This window comes from Myripristis murdjan, chromosome 19 (genome assembly GCF_902150065.1).
Source record: "Myripristis murdjan chromosome 19, fMyrMur1.1, whole genome shotgun sequence".
Taxonomy (NCBI): domain Eukaryota; kingdom Metazoa; phylum Chordata; class Actinopteri; order Holocentriformes; family Holocentridae; genus Myripristis; species Myripristis murdjan.
In genome coordinates, this window is record NC_043998.1 from 16417829 (window position 1) to 16439647 (window position 21819).

Here is a 21819-nt window from a genome sequence, read left to right on the forward strand (position 1 = left end):
TGGAGTTCTTTCATAACATCACAAATACACAACATTAGTGTCCACTTTGTGAATACTGTCGTTGTAACTGACTGCATGCCAAGGATCATAAAGGGTTAACACGTCAAACAGGGATTGGTAGACTAGTAGCATCTGTCTCTAGGATATTGCACTGTAGTAATGAAACAAGGAGGAGACCCGTGTTTGCCCTCCTCCTCCCTCCTGACTTTGTATTATGCAAAAATGTTCCTTTTACTCATGTAACAGCAAAAATATTTATTCTCCTTCAAAATGCTGTTTCATGGCATACTTGGGGGCTTTTTTTTTTTAATGGAAAATCCAATTTTGAATGCATAAATATATGTCTTTCTTGTCTGTGTTGCCAGCCAAAGGTGATAAATCAACAAATGAATTTCAGCATAGTTTTCAGTGCAGAGGCGTAATGTGGTTCAACGCCATATGAATCCTCCAGGGCTATGAATCACAGCATTTGATTCTGAGCCGCACCACAAAGCCAAGAAATAAATCAGACATGTAAATGCATCTAAACAGAAGTGTGAGATTAAGAGGATAATTTCTGCCGACAAAGCAATCAGGTGCTGTTTATGGGTTGTATTACATTACAGATGAAGTGACGGAAAAGCCAATTTAGTTCTGGTGAATCATTCATGTAAAAACACATTCACCCTTTGGCCTTTGTGCGCTTTGACTCACACTTATGATATGAATTCAATCACACTGTGTTTTGATACATTATACTTGAATATATACAGATGAGTGCTATACATGTGTATCTTCAACCTCCTCAACTGTACCGCACCCATGGGTGGTTTTGTTATTGTTGTACAGCTGAGCTTCGTCCAAACCCACAGAACTTTATTTTAAATTCCAGTGGAGATCGCAAGGTTTCTGGCGACACCAAGTATGCCCTGCTGAATTACAAAGACATGTGTACAAAATGATACTAGATACTTTTTGTCTGATGTAATTGTGCAGCCATAAAACGAATGGCTAAGGCGTGATGAGGTTTCAATGAAAAACGTCAACCAGTGTTGTTGTACACATAAAAAAGCCACTTATGGTAAATTTGAGGGGAAATTAGAGATCAAGGCGGTTAAACTTGGCCACACAGTTGTTGTGTCTGTAATTGTAACGCTTGCTGTGTCCTGCAGATGGCGCTCCGCTGAGTGAGCTGTCGTGGTCGTCGTCCCTGGCTGTGGTGGCTATCTCCTTCTCGGGCCTCTTCACCTTCGTCTTCCTCATGCTGGCCTGCCTCTGCTGCAAGAAGGGCAAAATCGGCTTCAAGGTGGGCCTCCTGCTTGTGGACAAACACACTCAGATGTGCAGAGAATCACATCCCCTGGTGCTCGGCTTGCACTTAAAATATGAGAAGTGCGAGGCCAAAAAGACAGACTGATGCACTTCAGCACCCACACGTATACACAAGCACACCTCTACAGCTACACATGCAGACACACACACACACACATACACACTCATTAAGTCATATCAACTTTTGATGGATTCATGCATAGTAATAGGTGCTCGATATCTCTTTGCCCAGGAGCGTTACTGCAAATGGCCTGAACATGGAAATTTCCCCACAGCCTCTCATTGCATGTCTATTATATTCAGTGCGCCAGGACTTCAGCCACTCATACTTTGTGAAATGTTGATGGGAAGTAGGCGGAAGAGCAGACAAAGGTGGAAGAGGCTGTTTTTGTAGAGCAGTGGGAGGCCTGCAGCTTTTTCAGAGCCGTCTTGCCCCTGTCATCAACTCACCGTGCTGAGTGGAGTGTGCAGGCCCCGTTTCTGAACAGCACCCTAGAAATGGGTCATGGCACCGGAGAAAATAGGACAGCGAACAAGGAAGATAGTGTGTGCATGTGTGTGTGAGTGTGCGTATGTGTGTGTGTGCGCGCGCATATGTGGGAGGAATGATACTGTGCACATCACTGTGAAACTGCTGGAATATATGTCTGTATGTCTGTGTGTGTATGCTGCCCTCTATCTCTGTCTCCCTCCCTTTCTCATTTATCTGTGTCAGAGTCTATCTGCAGTCTGCACTCAGTTTATGCAAGTGGGTAGATGTGAATGCTTGTGCGTGTGTTTTTGCACGATTCAGCTCCACTTTTCAGCTTATTAAAGGTGACATTGATGATAACTTCTTGTTAGTGCACAAAACAGTGTTTGATACCGGAATGCGTTTTTTTTTTCTTTTCTTTCTTTCTTTTGTCTCCTTCAACTGCAGTTTAGCTCCTGGTTAATATTCCTGCACAACACGTGAAACTGCCAAAAGAATATGACTTTTATTATTAATTTATGCCGCAACAGTGTGTAAGCTGTTAACATAATTCAAGTCACTTCAGAGAATTTCACCGAGGCGCTTGTGCCGCCGCAACACTGCGAGGAAAATTTCAGAGGAGGAGTCGAAGCCACGCGATTAAGCCTGTTGAGTGACTTTTCTCGTATTAACAATCAGACACTTTCGGTTTGCCTCTGGTAAAACTCCCTCTTCTATCTCTGCACCCTCCCTTTCTCTTCATTTTTCATTTCCTCTCCATATAAGCTGAATCTGTTTGAAGAAACACAATACATAGAGGAATGAACACCATTTTGCTATGAGGCTCTGCTGTGGCTGCTTGACATTTGCATGTGTATGTGTGTATAAGCGTGCATCTCATGTCGTCGTTATCCTGTGTGCATCCAGTGGCATTTAATTTACTGTACATTATCACTGATGTACTGTATGACTGGTTCATGTCTTTGGTGAACTCAGACCACCCAACTCGGTCCTGTCAGGGTGTGTCCGAGAATGGGGCCAGGGTGGGAGGGGGTTGGGGGGTTTGGGTGGGTTGGGGGGTGCGAGGGCGTGAGGAAGGGCATACCCCAGAGCCCACAGTGCATCCGGCCTCGGGGCCCCATCTGGAATTAGACACAGCCTCTCCCAGAGCAGGAAGAGGGGATTTCAGGAAAAAAAAAAAAAAAAAAAAAAAACTAAAAGAGATTATTAAAAGAGAGGAGCACTGTGTATGTGTGTGTGTGTATGTGTGTGCATGCATGTGTGTGTTTTCCTGTATTTCTACACATCTGAGGACCAAATGTCCTCCCAAGGATAGCAAGATGAAAAAAATCCTCCAAATCCGGTGGATCCGTCATGACAAATGCACGTTGCGCGGACAGGCTTTGCTCAATCCCACAGTACATTGTCCTAAATACTAGATAAGATGTCAAGGTTTCCAAGGATACCAAATATGTCCTGCTGAATTACATGGAAAAGTGTATAAAAGGATGCACAAGACATGCAGATTTTTTCCTTTTGATGTAATGCTGCAGCCATAAAGAAATGGTGTCCTGGGTTAGACTATTACGCTCAATATGAATCGCTGGAAATAATTACTTAGGTGAAGCTACTTAAGGGGAAATGTAAGGGGGACAAGAATGCCTCTTAAGGGGTTAAGAGCTAAAATTAAGGGCTATATAAGCATTAATACTAAGATTAAGATTTAGGACTCGCATTAAGGTCAAGCTTAGGCACGTAGATTTGAGGGTTAAGGTCATGGTTAGGGATCAGGGAAAGAATGTAGTCAACTGCAGGTTCTTGCAAGCATAGTGATACAAATGTGTGCGTGTGTGTGTGTGTATGTATGTGTGTGTGTGCGTGTGCTCTTGGTTCAGTGGGGAAGGGGACTGCCCTGCAGATGTTCTCTGGCTTTTGAGAAAGAGTGAGAGAGGAAGAGGGAGAAAGAAGGGGAGAGTGATGTCATGAGTATAGAATGTGAAAAAAACCCTTCCCTCCCACTACTTTTTTTTCTGCCTCACATTTTTGTGGGGGCTCGATTTCTCTCATTTGTTCAGTCCCCCCTCATCTCTCTCTCTCTCTCTCTCTCTCTCTCTCTCTCTCTCTCTCTCACTTTGACTCTCTCCCACATGAGAAGACCACAGGAGAGGCTGGCCTGGAACTGGGAGATAGCGCTCCTCCCTCTTCCTCCCCTCCCTCCCTTCTCTCTCTCCCTCTCTCTCCCTCTCCATCCGTCTTTCTCCCCCTCCATCCCTCCATCCCCGACAGTCCCGGGGACAGTCAGTGGTCAGCTACAAAGCTCTTCCTCCTCCCTCCGCTCAACAATGAGACTCTCTCTGCAGAACTATGGCTTTGCTATGGGCACTCTGCCTGGCACCGCCAACCTGCTGCTGCCTTGCTCCCATCAAACCAGCTTGCCCCCCCTTTCCATCACCACCGTGGGGTGTTATTGTGTGTGTGTGTGTGTGTGTGTAAGTGGGCTTGCGAAAAAGAGGGAGAGAGAGAGAGAGAGAGAGAGAGAGAGAGAGAGAGAGAAAGAGGGAGGGGGTCTGCAGAGGTTGAGATGCTGAAACCAGGGCAGAGGGCACAGTTTGAGCCCCAGGCATTTGAGACTCTTCCCTTTGAACTGGCAACATGTCATCCTCACCAGTGGACTCTGAGGCGAGGTAAGGTAGCTGGTGATGATGTGGGGTCGTGGTGCTAAATGTATGGATTATTTTAAATGCAGAGGCTTGGGCTGTTTATTTTACCAGTGGTGGAAGTCAATGCGTTATATTGCTATATAGTTTCAGGGAAGAGGCACTTTAAAGAAGAATGCAAATAACAAAATGGAAATATTTTTCTTAAGTCTGTTGAACGGTATAAGAAGGAACATGGCTTTCTGTAATTTATTTATGCTGCCAATTCATGTGAATGTATATTTTTAGTAGCCTTTCGGCGTTTGAAAAGCGCAGTATCTGAATATTTTAATGCATTTACCCTTCTGGTGTGTGAGAGACCGCTGCATGTTTTCATAGCACTTACTGCAGAATGTATGGTATGTGCAAGATTATTTTTGTGTCTTTGCATGCTCTGTAAATGCTGGCGTAGCTTGTGTGTGTGTGTGTGTGTGTGTGTGTGTGTGTGTGCTTGTGCATGTGACAGTATGTGTGAGAGGTCTGTGTCGTTGGTCCTGCGCTGATGTGGAGAGTGAAAACACATGTTAAATGGGAGGGCGCACAGGGCCGTGTGAAGATGTGGATCTGAGGCGGAGGGAGGGTGTGTTTGTATGTGTGTGTGTGTGTATGTGGCCGCGCGATGCACATGCATGAGCGTACTGTGTATACGTGTGTGCACGCGTGAATTCTAGGGGGACAGGATGAAACGAGAGATGGAGGTGTTTGTGTTTTTAATGTGTGTGCGCATGTGCGTGTTTTTGTGTGAGTGCTTATGTGAGTGGGTGTTGCAGAGGGCTACAGCGGGTCACATTTTTCCATCGTTGGGACCCCATTGCTCCACGGCTCCCAACTAAGAGAGCTTTATCCTGACATCCGGTCTTAGGATTCAGCCAACTCCCTCCCCTCTTCTATCTCTTCATCCTGCAATGTGTCGCTACATTCACCAGGCATAAGGGATCTTTTAAGCGGCCTCTCCTCATCGAGCCCAGGCCTCATTACAACACTCTAGCAGCCATGCTTTACAGAGATTTTATAACAGCTAAGAGGCATTGTAAGTACTAGATTATGTGTAAAGCATGACCTTGAGTATCTTATTGCTTTTAGTGCATGTTGCTGTGATACAAAAAAAAAAACAAATCAAGCAACCCTGATAGCCGTATTATAATGGAAGATCTCTATTATCAGTGACTTAAGGTCAATCAATCTGGCAATCATGCACTCTGGTGCAGACACTAATGCCTCTTTGGCTCTAAGTGTTGCAAAGACCTATTGATCACTTTGCTGTTCTTGGCCATATGGGGCCTATGCATTGCAGAGCTGGATCAAGACGTGAGGGTGCAGTAAATGAAGTCAAAAGTCTTATTTCCTGTTTACAGGTGGATTGGGATTCTTTTTCCCAGCTAATCAAGGCTAAATTTACACTGAAACTGTTCTTGATTTTTAATAACTGAGCATTTCTGTAAGTTTTGTGCACACTTTCATGGTTGAATATGTCATTTTCATTCACAAATGCTCGAAAAATATTTTTTGTGAGTGGAGCAATGAACATGAATTCTCCCCAAATCTTCATCCCAGGCTTTTCCTTTTTTTTTTTTTTTTTTTTTTTTTATTATTATCTTTGTTGTACTGATTTCTAGAAAGCATCTTGGGTTTAAAAATGTCCATCTTTGTTGAAAACTCTGGGATGAAGATAATCTTAGTGCTAATATTGTTTGGAGAAACCAGATTTGCTGTGTTTACCGTGTCCTGCTTCATCAGTCCCACAGCAACTCAGGGAGATGTTGAAGTAGGCCAGGGCAGATTGCCTCAGCTCACTCCGGTTCCGCCTTGTGAAATTCTCTGAAGTCGCCAAGAGCTAAGCAACAGTATTATCAATATTATGTTTGCTGGGACCATTTTTTTATGTCTTTATATGTACACTACGAATATAGATACAGTCAAACATCATTCAAATTATAGCAGAGCAAGTGAAAACCATCACTATGTTGCTGAACTGGTTACTGGAACTGGATATTGTTTTCTACAATGCTTCTTGTGGCAGATTTGGGAATGAATGTTTAAATGGCTACAGCTGTAACTTCATAAAAATAACCTGTTTTCTGTGATTTCGACCATGTTTTTCACTTTGGCTTTCTCATGACCTTAAATGAAAGCAAGACCAGCGTTACCTCTATTGGTCAGTGCAAGCAACCTGTTTGTTCTTTGTTGTCTGGTTTGGTCTGCCAAGCTTCATTTAGATGACATTCAGTCTTTGTGTGTACTTGTGCATCTGTGGTCCAGGAGTTTGAGAATGTGGACGGGGAGGAGTACCATGCGGATCTGTCCACGCTGGCGTCACCGGCCTCCCAGAATGGCCCGGAGGTCTACATCCTGCCCCTCACCGAGGTCTCCTTACCAGTGGCCAAACAACCCGCACGATCAGGTGAGTTGCCACTCCATTCAGTTCAAACAAAGTTCATTATAGGTATGTTTGGTTTAAACTTGACCCCTCCACCTACATCGGCAGTGTTTTTGATTCCGGAAAAGTCTTTGAAATCTCCAGGCTGCCTTTAAATAGCTTTAAGGTTTCACTTTGCTTTTCGAAGGCGATGAAATATAAAATGATGTCAAAGGTAAAATACTGTAGGTGGCCAAGGAATATCCAAGCATGATATTGATTTTGATGGTTTTGTCAGTGCTTTGTAATTTACGTCTTTAGTCTTTCATCTCCAACAGTGATGCAAACCTTGCAAGAACGTTGTAAGCGTGCCAAAGATTTACAAATGTGAGTACTTTTCTAGGGTGTGAGAGTAATGTAAGAGCGAGGAAGACTGTATGTCTGGCCTGAGTCAGAATCTGTCCCCAGAGTGAGTGACCAACGCCCTAACACTGGCCTCGGCTGGCTGGGCCTCCACCTATCCCACAGTCCCCGCTACCCTGAGCTACGATGCTGTGTCCCTACAGAATGAACTCTGTGCTCTTCAACTCTCTCTCTTACTCTGTCTTTCACCCCGACTCTCTCCCACAAACATCTGCCTGTTGCATAATAATGTCCAGGCGGCCAGCCTACACTACTGCTTCTTGGTATGTGAAGCATGCAAGAACGCCAAACCCTGATGAGAATATCCCTCTTTCACCATGTCCCCTTCCCTCTCTTTATCTGGTTCTGTATGACAATGGTCACCGTTGTGCATTGATGCATATGGGGCTGATAGTGGTAGATTCATCCTGATAAACTTATGACATTGGAGTGTGGTTGGACTTAATAGGTCATGCCTACTCAGGTTGTTTGGAGGCTAATCTGTCCCAACAATATGTTCCGCTGTAGTAAGCATCAAAGCTCAAACAGAAGTGGAATTGAAAGTTCATTTGATGGTTTATGGTATAAGGTGTGACCCAAACTAGTCAGAGAGGCAGTGGGTCCAATTGCAATGTGAAAAAACGGGGCATACTGCTCAGAGTTGGATAAAAGATGAGACCTTAACATGTGCCTCCTCTTCAGTGAATAACAGAAACCATATGGTATTGCATTAGTGGCAGGGGTCAGGAGTCTGTTACTGCGTGCTTCAGAAGGGCCTCACCCTGTGACATCACCAGAGGAACTTGTTTTTTAAGGACTTAAACTAAAGTGGAAGAAATGTGTTTATCTTCCCATGTATCCTTGAAAATCTCTATATACCTTCCCCGTTATCTTTCTTATGTTTCATGGCTGGTATTCACTGAGATTTGTGGAGGGGCTTTGCCTTCTTTTCCTGCTTTTCAATCTCTAATGATTCCTGAGAAGTGAGGTAGATGGAAGCTGAAGTAGTTAGGAGCTGTGAGTAAGTCTCATTGCCTTCAGCCAATATCCTCCTATCCCCCTCTTCTTTCCCCCTGCTGTGCACTGGGGTTATTGATGGAGAGTGGAGTATGTGGATATTAGGTGGAGTTCCCTAATGAGACACCCATACTGTAAGTACTTGGCTCAGTCCACCACCAGGTCCCTAAGACCCACCCTGATGCAGCTGCTCTGTGCTGCAGGCTGCACAGCAAAGAGTAATGGAGCTCACACCCACTCACTGCACTCACAGAGATGTGTGAAACGCCATACACACACTCATACATCCATATATATATATATATCAGAGCAAATAGACGTGCCGCCAGTATGTTCATGTACTCACACACATATGTGAGGGTGTACACACATTGAAATCCCATCCCCGCCAACGCAAATATTCCCAACACCTCTAGCAAGCAAAATCACACTTTCACAAATTTGCTGAACAAAATAACACTGTCAATTAAACACGGCAGCCTCTAAATCCTGGCCCTGCCTCTATTTCAATTGGAGGTGCGCAGCCATGGGTAAATGTCACAATTGAATTTGGGGGATTTTCCAAGGACGGCACTATAGCCCAGTACCTCACCAGAGACTGGACCAAATGCACTGGACTGAAAGAAGATAATGGGAATTCCATTTGGCTCTGAGTGATTTAGCCGCTGTGTGCCTCACTAAAGACTTCCTGCCCACCAGCCATTTAGCTAGACACGTTCTTCAGATAGATGCTCAAGAGCACACGGCTTAGGAAGGCCAGACAGTGCTGTCAAATGGAAATTGAGTTAGTGCACTGGCTGTAAAGAAATCTGAGAATTTACTACGCTAGTCGGATTATTTTCAGTTTGTCACATTTGGCATTTGAAAAAAAGATCAAAAGAAAGCAATAAATACAAGTACTGGAATACATTTACATGGAATTAACTTAATTTGTTTTCATCATGCATCATCTATTATCTTTTTTGTCACCCCTCTAAATACCCAAGGATAAGCGAGAAAACATAATGGTGTAGGTAGGAACCATTGTTTGTTGCTGTCACAATTCAGTTCGCTCCTATGTCATGGAGCTTGTGCATAATAGCCTCAGTGTGTGTGTACTAACTGGTCCTAACTGGTGCCATGCAGCCGTACCAGCTAAACAATGGCTGTGATTCTGCTGAGAGCCCATGAGTGCGTGAGCGGGCCGAAGGAATGACTAGTCTGGGGTAGGAGACAGGGGTGTCCAATATGGCCTCCACACAGTGACTGGACTGTGTGGCAGTCTGGAGGGGGGCGGCAGCGCAACAAAGCGCTGTCTGTCCGCCTCTACGCCTAGAATGTAAGTGTCATCGTGGGGGAGAGAGACAGAGAGAAAGAGAGAGAGAGGGCAAAGGATGTTGGAGAGAGAGATGGAGAGGAGCGAGGAGAGGAGGAAGGGTAGAGCGGTGATGTTGCCGTCAGTCCTGTTTCGTTTGGCTGAGCTGGGACTGAGAGCGGGCGGTCGAGTGTGTTCAGCAGTGGGGGGAAGACACAGGTCATCAGTGGATGCTGACAGTGATATGCATTGGGGAGTTGGAGGACGGAGCCAGACAGACAGATCGGTGCCAGAGACTGCTTAATATAGAAAGAAACTTCAGAGCGGAGTTTGTTCAGTTTAGTTTGGGACCATGGGTAACGTCCATTGGCATGTAAGGATATCTAATTTTGGGCAGGATTAATGTCAATCGAATGGTCCGAGGATGGATTCTATAGGTGCCACGTAAGGACATGGATGAGGTGTGTTTTCTTTTGTTGCTGATGCTAAATATCTCAGACTTTGAAGTGATTCTCAGTGTGAAAGGAAAGCAGTAAGACACTATTACGGGTGTAATACCAGAGGAATTCTCAACATGATGCCCTCAACACTAACATGTTTTTTTTCTCTCTCTCCCTCTCCTCCAGTCCAACTGCTGAAATCAACAGACCTCGGCCGCCACAGTCTTCTCTACCTAAAGGAGATTGGCAATGGCTGGTTTGGGAAGGTGAGCCCATGTCTAACACCTCAATCTTCTCAAGTGGTATTCCTGTTGGATTCCCGATGTCCCTAATTCTACATGAGTATGCAAGGTAGATGAAATATGGCGTCAGTGAGGCTCAGGTCATGGCTATTAGTCTTTGCTGGGATCACAGGCGTGTTTAGAATGGAGCTGGTTAAAATGGCCGACATGCTGCATTACCTGGGATGTGTGTGTCTGTGTAATACCGGCCTGATCCTCACGCCTTTGAAGTCAGCTTCTCCCGGGAATGATAGACTTCTCCGGAAAGCCCTAGAGAAAAAAAATTGTATGCTGCTGCACTTTTCAAAGCAGCAGTCTTCCACTGCAGGCCTCATATTGTGCGGGCAGCACTGTGTGGTGTGGTATCTTGCTGTTTCACCAAGATAACATATTGTTGTCATTCTCTCTCTCTCTCGTTCTCTCCTTCTCTGCTTCTTTGTCTGTTTTCCCCCTCCCTCTCAAACTCATCCACTCATGAACACACGCCTTTTTCACTCTTGTGTACCTTGACTGGGTATGTCCATCTGCTTGTCTGTGTCTTTGTCTGGGACTGCATGCATTTTTTGTGCAATACCTTCAACATTTGTTCCTGCATTCTTGTGTCTTTCACTGAACTGCTGCATGTCTGCATTACGTCTGTTTTTCCTCTGAATACGTGGCTGTGTGTGTCTCCCCTCTCATAAATGTCGATGTCTGTGTGCCTCGCTCCACTAACCATGCTCATGCACATGGGTTTTTGTGTATGTGTGTGTGTTTCCATTTCTATGTGTCTGTCTTCCTATATGTCTCTCTTGGTACTGTTTCAGGTTCTGCTGGGGGAGGTGAATGCGGGTCTCAGTACCACGCAAGTCGTGGTCAAAGAACTGAAGGCCAGTGCCAGTGTCCAGGACCAGATGCACTTCCTGGAGGAGGGAAAACCTTACCGGTAAAAAATTCCCTCTGATGTCTTGAAAACTCAGCGTTTCACTCTCTATTTCAATTTCAGTTTGAGTTTCAAAGTGCTTTATTCGCCTGATATGAAACGTCAGACATTGCCAAAGCATGTAAGGTCAACATTACAACACATCACAAGAGTTAACCTATCTTTTTCATCCTTGCTTTGTCACTCAGCTATTTCAAACTTTTTTAAAAACCTATAACATCCACCCATCCACATCTAACACTGTCAAATCACCATTCTCATCTTTCTAGTATTACATTGTGTTATTGAATTTTTCTCCACCTGCTGGTCATTACCAGGTGATGTCACCAATACTGCAGCTGGATAAACAGTCAGTTTAATATCTACTGGCCTGAACTCACTGAAATCAGTGCATGGGGTTTTTTTAGTCATTGAAATAAGTATACAGATTTTCACAATTTGGCTTTACATGTGTAGGTAATTTTGTGTGGTTGATGCTGTGTATGTCAAGACTCACTCCTTTTTTTTTTTTTTTTTTTTTTTTGCTCCACTCTACTCTTCTTGGCCCTCCTCCCATTCCCTTTCACAATCGTCCCACGCTGGTCTCCAGTACCCTGCAGCACCCCGCGCTACTTCAGTGTTTGGCCCAATGCACTGAGGTTACTCCCTACCTGCTGGTGATGGAGTTTTGTCCACTGGTGGGTAATGTTGCACCACAAACCAGGGGTGGGAAAAAAGGATTACATGTAATGGGATTTCTAAAAAAGAAGGGGAACATCCAAAGCTAATACATACCAAGCACCATTTCTGGGTTAGCTTTTTTTTAAGTGAGGCATTTAAAACATTTTAAAACTTTTAAAAACTTTACAGAAAGCCTTTTGCTTTATTTCAGTGTTTCTCTATCTGGTTGTAATTTATTTGGTACATTAAAATCCTGGAAAATATCTATGTTATATGTAGACTATAGAAATTTGTATATATATATATATATATATATATTATTTTGGCCTTTGCTGTTTTTGTTTAAAGTACGCAAGTTATAGAAGGCTGTGCTGCATCGTATTTGATACATAAAACGCCCTGACAACTATGCTATCTAATATCTAGTGTATTATTTTGGCCCATGAAATGGGTCTTGGCAGCAGCTGCAAATATTTGGCAGGCAAACTCAAAGGTACCAGTACATCACACTGAATTTGTATCGGTCGCAATTACGGCTTAAAATCTAATATCAACAGCCATCAGGCAACACAAGACTGATTACTTCATTTTATTCAAGAGAATACATTTGTGATGACAAAGAAGGAAGACTGGCTTCCTGCCACCTTACATCTACTGTACTAATTCACCTCTTGTTTCAGTCCAATGTGCCTAATTAGGAAAATTGGATGTAACTGACCCAATAAATTTTGTTCACAGCAATATTTACAATCACACCACCATTTTAAATGTATGTGATGTCAGAGAGGTGTGGACAACTAGCCGAATATACCTGGAGCAGTAAAGCTGGCCAGGCTTCATAATGAGGCAGGGATCTAGCTCATATTCTTTGACCACGTGACTGTCACCACTGTGTTAAATAGCACGCAGTAATTCTGCTGGCAACCAGACAGCACTGAATGTTATGATCCAGGAAGATGAAATGAGCAACTCATTTACAATTTCTAGAGAATTTGTGTAATTAGTCTTAATCTGATCTGCATACGAGATGAGAAGTCGGTGTGAAGGATTAAGGGTCTGGTTTTTAGCTCTGACATAGCGAGTATAAGTCACTCTGACAGTCAGATGGTACAACAGAGGACTTTCAGTTTCTAGTTTGACATGTAAAACTAGCAAGCATAGGATGATAACAATATACTATCTGACATGGAGAATTTCAAAGAAGATATTTTCCCTTTAGTTTGAAAGTATTGTTTGATGTTGCACAGAGTCAAGAACAGGCCTAAATAAAAAATAATCTATCATTTAAACTGCACAAGCTACTCTGCAAAAAACATCCCTCTCTTAACAAGTAAATTAGTCCTATATTCAGTGTTTGCAAAACAAGTGAAAAAACCTGCAGTTGGAAGACATAATCCCAATTGTTTCCAAAGCAGTTTCACTTTTTTCATGAGTTCTTGTGGAAACAGCTCTAAATACACTGAAACAATGCAGAATAAACCAGATCAGCCCTCTAGTATTAAGAAAATAACAATTGATTCAGACAAATTCTGGACACAAGTTGTTAAGCACTGGAAACAAGTGGGATTTTTTTCATTTGTTCTAGGGGAAAACAAAACCTTAACACTGAATATGAGACTAAATAACTTGTTGAAGAGACTTTTATTTTGTATAAACAAATGTAGGTTTACTTTAGGCTACCACTTGTCACAATAAATTACATGCTTGTCACGAAGACAGGAAAGTTTGGTAGCATGGTGGGTGGATGGTATTTACAGGGTGTTCCCAAATAGACTGTTGTCCAAAAAGTTTGTCTCTTGACAATTGTTTAAACCGTGGCCATCAAATTCACTGTCTAATGTCTGGCCTCTCCAGCCATCCAACTACTGATTCAGTCCAATGTTCCTCTACAAAGTTCAATGACAAGAGTGCGCTCCAGTGGCCAGAGGATGTAATGTGCAGAAGGAGGAAATTCTGACTTTTTTCTGAGTACCAGAGCTATAGACATGGACACCTACAGTCTGTACAATAGAATTACAGTTGACCTGTTCTGGCTCTGCTGGCTTTACACTTTTTCTACAATGCTGACCTTGGTCATTTTCTTCTTTTTTTTTTTTATTATTGTATTGTTGCTCTAACCTCTCTGCTTTGCTTGCTGTGTCCAGGGGGATGTGAAGGGTTATCTACGAAGCTGCAGGAGCGCTGAAACCATGACTCCAGAGCCTTTGATTCTCCAAAGGATGGCCTGTGACATCGCAGCAGGACTCTTACACCTGCACAAACACAACTTCACACACAGGTACAAACACAGCATTCCACATACACACTCATGCCCAACAGTTGCTATTACTAAATATCAGAAACGTCAGAATTAAATGACATTTTGAAAACACAGTGCTTAATGTGTGAAGCACAGACACACATCCAGCAGCTGTGATTAGTATGACCTGCCTTTTGCTTCCTGGTTGCTTCCTGGAACAATATCCTGGTGCTGCCTGAGTGCTCCTTATAGACTCCAGCATCAGTGATTTTGTTGCAGGGGGTGACCGCTAATCTCCAGAGCAACATAAGCCTCATCCTCGTGTGCAGCAACCCTCTTCAGGGACAGTGGTTGCCTTTTAGCTGTCTTGATATATATTGTGTGTGTATGTATGTTTTCAGCAATAGCACAATTGAACAATGCAAGAAAGAGTAACAATTATGTCTTACTGTTGGTCAATGTTGTTTGTATGCAGTGCATTGCAAATACCACTGTGTCTCAAGAAATATGAGCCTCTGTGCACTAGTTTAGCTTAATATGGTTATAAATAATGATGAAGTGTAACAGCTGTTCTCCACCCTGCCATTGCTGCCCCTCCCCAACTCCCCCTCTACCAGTGACCTGGCTCTGAGGAATTGCTTGTTGACTGCTGACGTCTCAGTGAAACTAGGAGACTATGGCCTATCCCACTCAAAGTACAAGGTAAATCAAGACACAAACACACCTTTTTTTTTTCCCACCTTTCCTGAAATGAACCTTTGTATCAGCAAATAATTTGCTTTTTAAAATTTGGATGAATAGGAAAAAAGCAAAACTAAAATAGTTTGCAATGATAAGAAGGTAATTACTGAGCCAGAATAAAATGCTAAAATGGTTTGTTTTTTCTGTGCTACTGTGATATCATCTAATTAAAACCATACCCAGTATCAAAGTTCTCTTTGTCCTCCCATCTGTAAACAACTTATCCACCCCGCCCATCAGGATGACTATTATGTGACATCAGATCAGATGTATGTGCCGCTGCGCTGGATAGCTCCAGAGCTCGTTGATGAAGTACATGGCAACCTGCTAATGGCTGATCAGACCCAACAGAGCAACATCTGGTACATCAACATGCTCACACACACTCAGACACACACACTCAGACACACACACACACACACACACACACTCATACACACTGGCATACACATTTACTGATCCATTAGTACTGTACTCTTAAAAGGGACACGGCATTTTAACCACATCCATGTGTCTGTGCACCTTTAAGGCTGACGTAAATTTTTAGGACTAGTTTAAAAATTAACTACAAATGTTGAAAGGTATGAAGAGAGCCTTTAAGGGGAACAATGTCAAAATATCACCGATTTATGTGTTAACAAACCATTTAACTAGACGGTGTTAAAATGTGTTATTAAAAATATTCAAATGCAACAAAAGAATTGCCTATAATGAAAGAAATAACGTTTATTAAGTTATGAGGGATATGAGAAATAGGCTAGCAAATTACCATATAAATGTCACAATAAAATTCCTTAGAGAAATTTTATTATGATAGCTTAGAAGACAATGGTTTGGCTGGTTAACCACACCTGCCATCAAAGTACTTGTCAGCCTATTAGTGTGCATGATGTATAATTATGGGTGTGGTTTCCATGTTTTAAACATTTTGGCCTAACAGAGATTCAAGTCAGATCGAAACGTTGTCTTCAATAAAATATTTGCGGCTTGGAGGAAAGTGTGCAGACATTACTTTCCTTCACCAATGCAGTTTTCTGATAGTCTTGCACCTTTGTTATGTGTGTATAACTACTCCGCTTATACCGTAGGAAAGAAAATAAAATCCTGCACCCATTATAAGATTACTAATTTGAGTATCACATGCACATCCTGAATGACAGGTCCTTTTTTTAAATCACCTGCTTCAGATTAGTATTTGACATCTTGTCCTCACAATGTTCATGCTTTTCTGTCATTCAGGTCTCTGGGTGTGACTATCTGGGAGCTGTTTGAGCTGGGCAACCAGCCCTACAGACACTACTCTGACAGACAAGTATTGACCTACGCTGTGAGGGAGCAGCAGCTCCGACTGCCTAAGCCCCTGCTCAAAGTACCCCTGGCGGAGCGCTGGTGAGACACACACACACAAACACATACACATTTGAAAATATCTCTAGAACCTTAAACAGTCCTTGGGGGTAAAGGTGATACCAAGGGTATACATAGAAAAACATATTCACACAAGCACTCTTGTCGTTATTTCTCATTACAGATGATAATCCAGGTCACAAACACACCTGTGCCTTCAATCTTCTTGCTCTATCCCCCTGAGACAAGTACCACCACTGAGTGCAATATTAATGACATGATGGTATATGAAAGACCAAACAGGTCTGCATTCATTACCTCTTGAGATGGGAGATACAATTAACAGTCATCTCTCCCAGGATGACTGGATTCTCATTTCCTGTACAGATTCTAATAAATATGCAAATCCTGCTGGTTTCCCATTTCCTGTTTGGTGCTGTTTCTTTTTTTTTTTTCCAGCATTCTCCTCCTCTGAATCCCTTTGTTGCGCCTTGTAAAATTGTGTATTTTTTGTGTGTTGTATTTGACTCTTTGTCTTTCTGTTTGTGTGTGTGGGGGGTTCCCAGGTATGAAGTGATGCAGTTCTGCTGGCTCCAGCCTGATCAAAGACCCAATGCAGAAGAAGTCCACTTACTACTCAGCTACCTGTGTGCCAAAGGAGCCAGTGAGGCTGAAGAGGACTTTGAAAGGCGCTGGAACTCTTTGCGTCCCAATGCTGGACACAACAGCCACCGTGCTGCCTCTGCCATGCCACCCTCATCAACCTCTTCCTCCTTCCCTCTTCTTGAGCAGTTCTCAAATGGTGATGGCTACCACTCAGAGTCTGGGGATGATATACTGACAGTCACTGAGACCAGCCATGGTCTCAATTTTGAGTACAAATGGGAGCAGGCAAGGGCAGAGCAGCCTTACAGAGCCTCAGCCTCTTCTGGTACTTTGGGTCAGGTCAACCACCATTGCCAGGATGCATTTTACCCACCAGGGGGGATTGTGGGAGGCTGCCCAATGGAGGGCCTCAGCCTTGGGGTCTCTCCCTCTTACTACGAGCCCAAACAGCTCCACGCTCCAGGGGTGGTTCCTGTCCTTAGTGCCCATAGCCCCTCAGTAAGCAGTGAATACTACATTCGAATCGAGGAGCCGGTAGACTGCAACATTGACCTGGACTATACCATGTGCTCTTACAGTCCAGAGTACCAGGGCAGCAGTGGAAGCTTCCTTACTGGAAGTGCTGACTCGGGGGAGTGCATTGCTTGCCCAACACAGGCTAAGAATATGGGCACCTATTGGTCTGCAGACATCCATAAATCAGACGTGTACGACTCACATGATTCAAGCCCTGCAATCTCCCTGACAATGGAGCCTCTTCTGGGTCAAGTGTCAGACAGCAGCCCCTTGAGACCATGGGAGTCCGGCCACTATGTGTCCTATAAGGATCGAGATGGGGGTTACTACTATGAACACTCACCCCCTAGGGGCATGGAGAACCACTACCTGATAGGAAGGGAACATCACAATGAGCACCATCAGGAAAGCTGGGGGTCAAGGAGCCTGCGTCAGGCACTAGGAGAGTTGGAGAATCCACTAGGCATATCTCCCTCTGTCAATAGCCCACCTCAGCAAGCCTATATTGACCCTTACCTGGACACAAGCCAAAGCTCCATCATAGGAAAGAACGTGACTGGGGGCTACTATGACATGATGGGCTCTCTGAGGAAGACAATGCCCAACCACACCAGCCATGTCAGGCACCACAGTCATTCAGTCAGCATCAACATGGAGACAGAGGGGGCGCTCTTCATCGGGCACAGAGACAGTGATTCAGAGGAGGAAGAAGAGGAGGACATATTTATTGAGAGGCACAGCTGTAACACATGGCCCTCAAAACACAGCCACAGCAGTCTGGGTCACCATAGACGAGCAAGCCATAGCTGCAGACAGGACACTTATGTAGATTTCCACTACACAATGCCTAGCACAGACATTGAAGATTCGTGGCCAGAGGAACACAGCCTGGCCTACCACTCTCTACCCAAACCCATTGACTACCTTGAGCCCCACCAGGCCAAAGACAACAGCACCTGCCTTAGCTTGACTAAACACCACACAATGGTGCCCTCAGAGAACTGTAATGCCTATGTCTACCTGTGCCATGAGGGAGAGACTCAGGTGCCAGTGGCTGGAGAGTGCTGCCACGCTCACTTTGTTGACCCCCTCACTGGCTTGCTTGTGAGAAACTACAGCCACACCAACTATGTCAGAGATAAAGTTATTGATATACCAAGTAATGAAGAATCAATCAATCTATCACCGGCTCCTGGAGGTCCCATTGTAGCCAAACCTGCCTTGATAAAGACTGATGCCCCTACCCAAGGCATCACAGAGCAGTATGTTGACCTTGCAATTCATGATACTCCCTGCAAAGAGAAGAAGGAAGATATGATCAAGGAAAGTCCAATCATGCATAACTACACAGAGCCTAAACTAGAAGAAATGACATTGACAATGACTAAGACCACTCCTCCTCCTACAGACAATATGCATGCAATGCAGGCCCTCAAAGAGCCCGTGTCAGAGTTGTGTCATACCGTGGACAGTGGTGTTGACCGAAGTGTCGGACTAGCTGACATCCTTGACTGCAGTGATGACGATGAGGATGATGACATTACCGATGACATCACTGATGTCACCTCAGGCATCTTTGCTGATGAGTCTAGTGAACTGAATGCCTCACCTGCCTTTAAGCATTTACAGAAACAGGTAGGAACTCCTGATTCCATGGACTCCATGGATCTGCCATCTGCAGCCGGGTCTTCCGAAGGTTTCAGCCCTGCATCCTCCCACCCTTCAAACTCACCTAAAGCTATGGACAGTGGTTATGACACAGAAAACAATGAAAGCCCTGAGTTCATCCCCAAGGAACCTCATGAGCCCCGTGACCAACCTCAGGGGAAGTCTACCCTTGATACTAGCCTGGAGGAGGAGGAGGAGGAGGAGGAGGAGGCTAAGGTGGTACCCAAAGAGAGTGAACCATCACTGTGTGAAGATTTGGCCTTAGTGGACTCACAGACTGGTGACCAGGTTCTTTTACCTCTAAGTGATAAGAACCCATACAGAGATTCTGCCTACTTTTCAGACTATGAGAACGAGAGGCTGTCCAGGGATGAAGGGGATGAACTGCCAGAGAAAGCAAAATTTGATGAAAACGTTGGCAATGAACAATCCATAACAGAAAAGAGTGAGAAAAGCAAGAATGAAGGGGAAGCAGAAGTAAAGGACATTGTCGAGAACAAAGAGACTGAAATTGAACTTAAAATGAAAGAAATGCATAATGCATTAACAGATTCTCCTCCACAAGAAATAGAGGCATACATGACTGAGGAGTGTGGCCAGGATGAGGGACTGGGATTGTCCTTGGAGCCCTCTGACCCTGCCTCCACTGCTGAAGTAGGGCTGGATGAATGGCCATCTCAAGAAGACAGCTCATCCCTGGGAGACTGGGCAGCAGAGGTGGTGGGGGCCATGGAGGAAGCTCTTGGTGCACTGAATGGAGATTGTACCTCTAGAGTCAAGGTAAATGAAGAGGAAGAGGTGGACGCAAAAGACTCCTCTCAAGCTGTAGAAAGAGCAGAGGAGCCAGCAATCAAGCATATTCAAAGCAGGTCTTCGGGAATATCTGGTGAAGTTCCACACACCTTACCAAAAGATGAGGTAGCTTTGCAGCACACAGCAAACACCAGACGATTTTCATCCTCCTCTTCTCCACCTCCATCAACTCCACCCCCTCCTCTCCCTGCAATGGAGGGCCGGGTGTCTCCTGCTGATGGGGAAGAGGCCGACGAGGAGGATGGCGACTCGGATGACAGCGAAGAGTCAGATGAGGAGCTGCGGACCTACAGTGTGCAGGAACAGAGTGGAGGAGAGGAGAGTGAGGATGAATGCCATCCGGTGCCCATTGTGGTGAGTGACAACAGTGATGCCCACAACCTGCGCAGCCTCCTCAAGATGCCCACCCTGCTTTCATCAGAGAGCCTGGAGGATGAGCTTGAGCGCAAGAAGAAGGTGGTGTCCTTCTTTGACGATGTCACCGTCTATTTGTTTGATCAGGTGAGTGGCAAAGATGGATTATTCTCAGTTAACTTTTTCATGCAAAGAGGAGGCATTGCCTAAGTTGAGAACGGTTTCATATACTTTCTTACATTTGTAACTGATTGACCTGCCCACATGACCAGCCAAGACTCTTATAATCCTCTTAAAACTTATTGAAACTCTTAATGTATTTCTTTCTCTCAATTAGGAAAGCCCTACTAAAGAGCTGGCTGAACATGGCTTCCCCCCAGGAGCAGAGGGTCAAAGTTCACAAAGCAAACCTCATGAAAGGGTTAATGCCTCAGATGACTCCTCAGATGGGAACATCTCAGAGGAGAGTAAGTACAAAATTACATTGTTGGTGTTCAGTATTTTTTAGTTTTCAATCTGTGTTAAATAAACAAGACAAGAAGTAGGTGGTCTCCTTGTTTTAGCATCCACAAACAGCTTTTCTATTTATTCTTGGCTAAATAATCATCAAATGCCAATCTATTTTTTCGTGTCACCTCAGGTGCAGGTTATGAGTGGGAAGATGACTTCCCCCTGCTCCCTCTACCAACATCCAAGATGGCATCTGACTCTCCTCCACCTCGCTCCATCCCCAAGGCCCCAGACTCCAAACCAGTTGTGCAGTTCTCCCGCTTCACCGTCTCCCCGTCCAATGTGTCCCGTTTCTCAATCACACACGTGTCTGACTCTGATATGGACTCAGCAGGAGGTAGGTCACTCCAATGGGAATGGTTTGTAAGCATGAATAACAACCGATCTTTGCCAGCAACAAACATAATTAACAGGACAAAATGAGGATGTCTTCTTTAAAAGTAAACTGCGAGTGGTGAAAGATTTTTGCCAGGAAACAAAAATGTCACAGGTAAAGAGTGACATCCACTTGACCTGTGCGTGAAACATCAAATGGCCATGGCTTTCTTTCTCGTAGCCCTTTCCTTAGTCAAACACAACCCTCATCTATTTCACTAGGACTGTTTAGTATTCAAGTCACCAGAGAGCTCAAATGAATCCCATATTTGTGGCCTATGTTGATGATGCTGTCACTTTTTCTGCAACAGAGGGCATTTCTGTTTGAGGTTTTTAATACTGGAAACCAGGACTGAACATATACATTCTTCCCTCCATGTGGCAACTTAGTCCAGAAGCCCACAAATCCTCATTTCCCACTAACTTATTTTCTGAGAGCTTGTCTGTGTTTCTGCAGGATGGTGGGTGTTTGATTTTCGAACTTAAGTCTTAATTCTCATCAGTTTTGCATGTTGCCGTATCACAATGAACTGATTCTTAAGCTCCCAAACTAATTTTCTTGGAGATTTTCTTTACTTGGGGTGTTGTCTATCAAACCACAGCTTTACAGGTTTACACAACCCCAAGACTGCATACGTGCTTATTCCTTTAACTCAGTGTAGTCTAATGATGAGTTTGCTTGCCCAGGATCATTTCAGTTTCATATTAATATACTAAAAACAAAATCATCATGTCTAGTAGGGATGGAGCACACAGCATATGGACTTTTGATTAATTGCTGATCCTAGTAAGCTATAATTGTATGTTATCATGTATTGCC

General features: G+C 44.1%; 1 protein-coding gene across 3 annotated transcripts in view; it reads left to right on the top strand.

The window, feature by feature from the left end:
* The window catches only part of aatkb (apoptosis-associated tyrosine kinase b), a 48514-nt gene that overhangs the window by 24108 nt on the left and 2587 nt on the right, over positions 1–21819 (top strand). The window contains exons 2-13 of one of the 3 annotated variants that reach the window (XM_030078271.1): positions 1152–1285; positions 6718–6859; positions 10154–10233; positions 11055–11173; positions 11760–11847; positions 13975–14108; positions 14687–14771; positions 15051–15172; positions 16050–16199; positions 16724–20261; positions 20452–20581; positions 20755–20961. In XM_030078271.1, coding sequence (XP_029934131.1) covers positions 1152–1285; positions 6718–6859; positions 10154–10233; positions 11055–11173; positions 11760–11847; positions 13975–14108; positions 14687–14771; positions 15051–15172; positions 16050–16199; positions 16724–20261; positions 20452–20581; positions 20755–20961 — 4929 coding nt within the window. Of the gene's footprint in view, positions 1–1151; positions 1286–6717; positions 6860–9649; positions 9989–10153; positions 10234–11054; positions 11174–11759; positions 11848–13974; positions 14109–14686; positions 14772–15050; positions 15173–16049; positions 16200–16723; positions 20262–20451; positions 20582–20754; positions 20962–21819 lie in introns of those variants that run through there. The other 2 variants (XM_030078272.1, XM_030078273.1) reach the window with 2 other exon arrangements.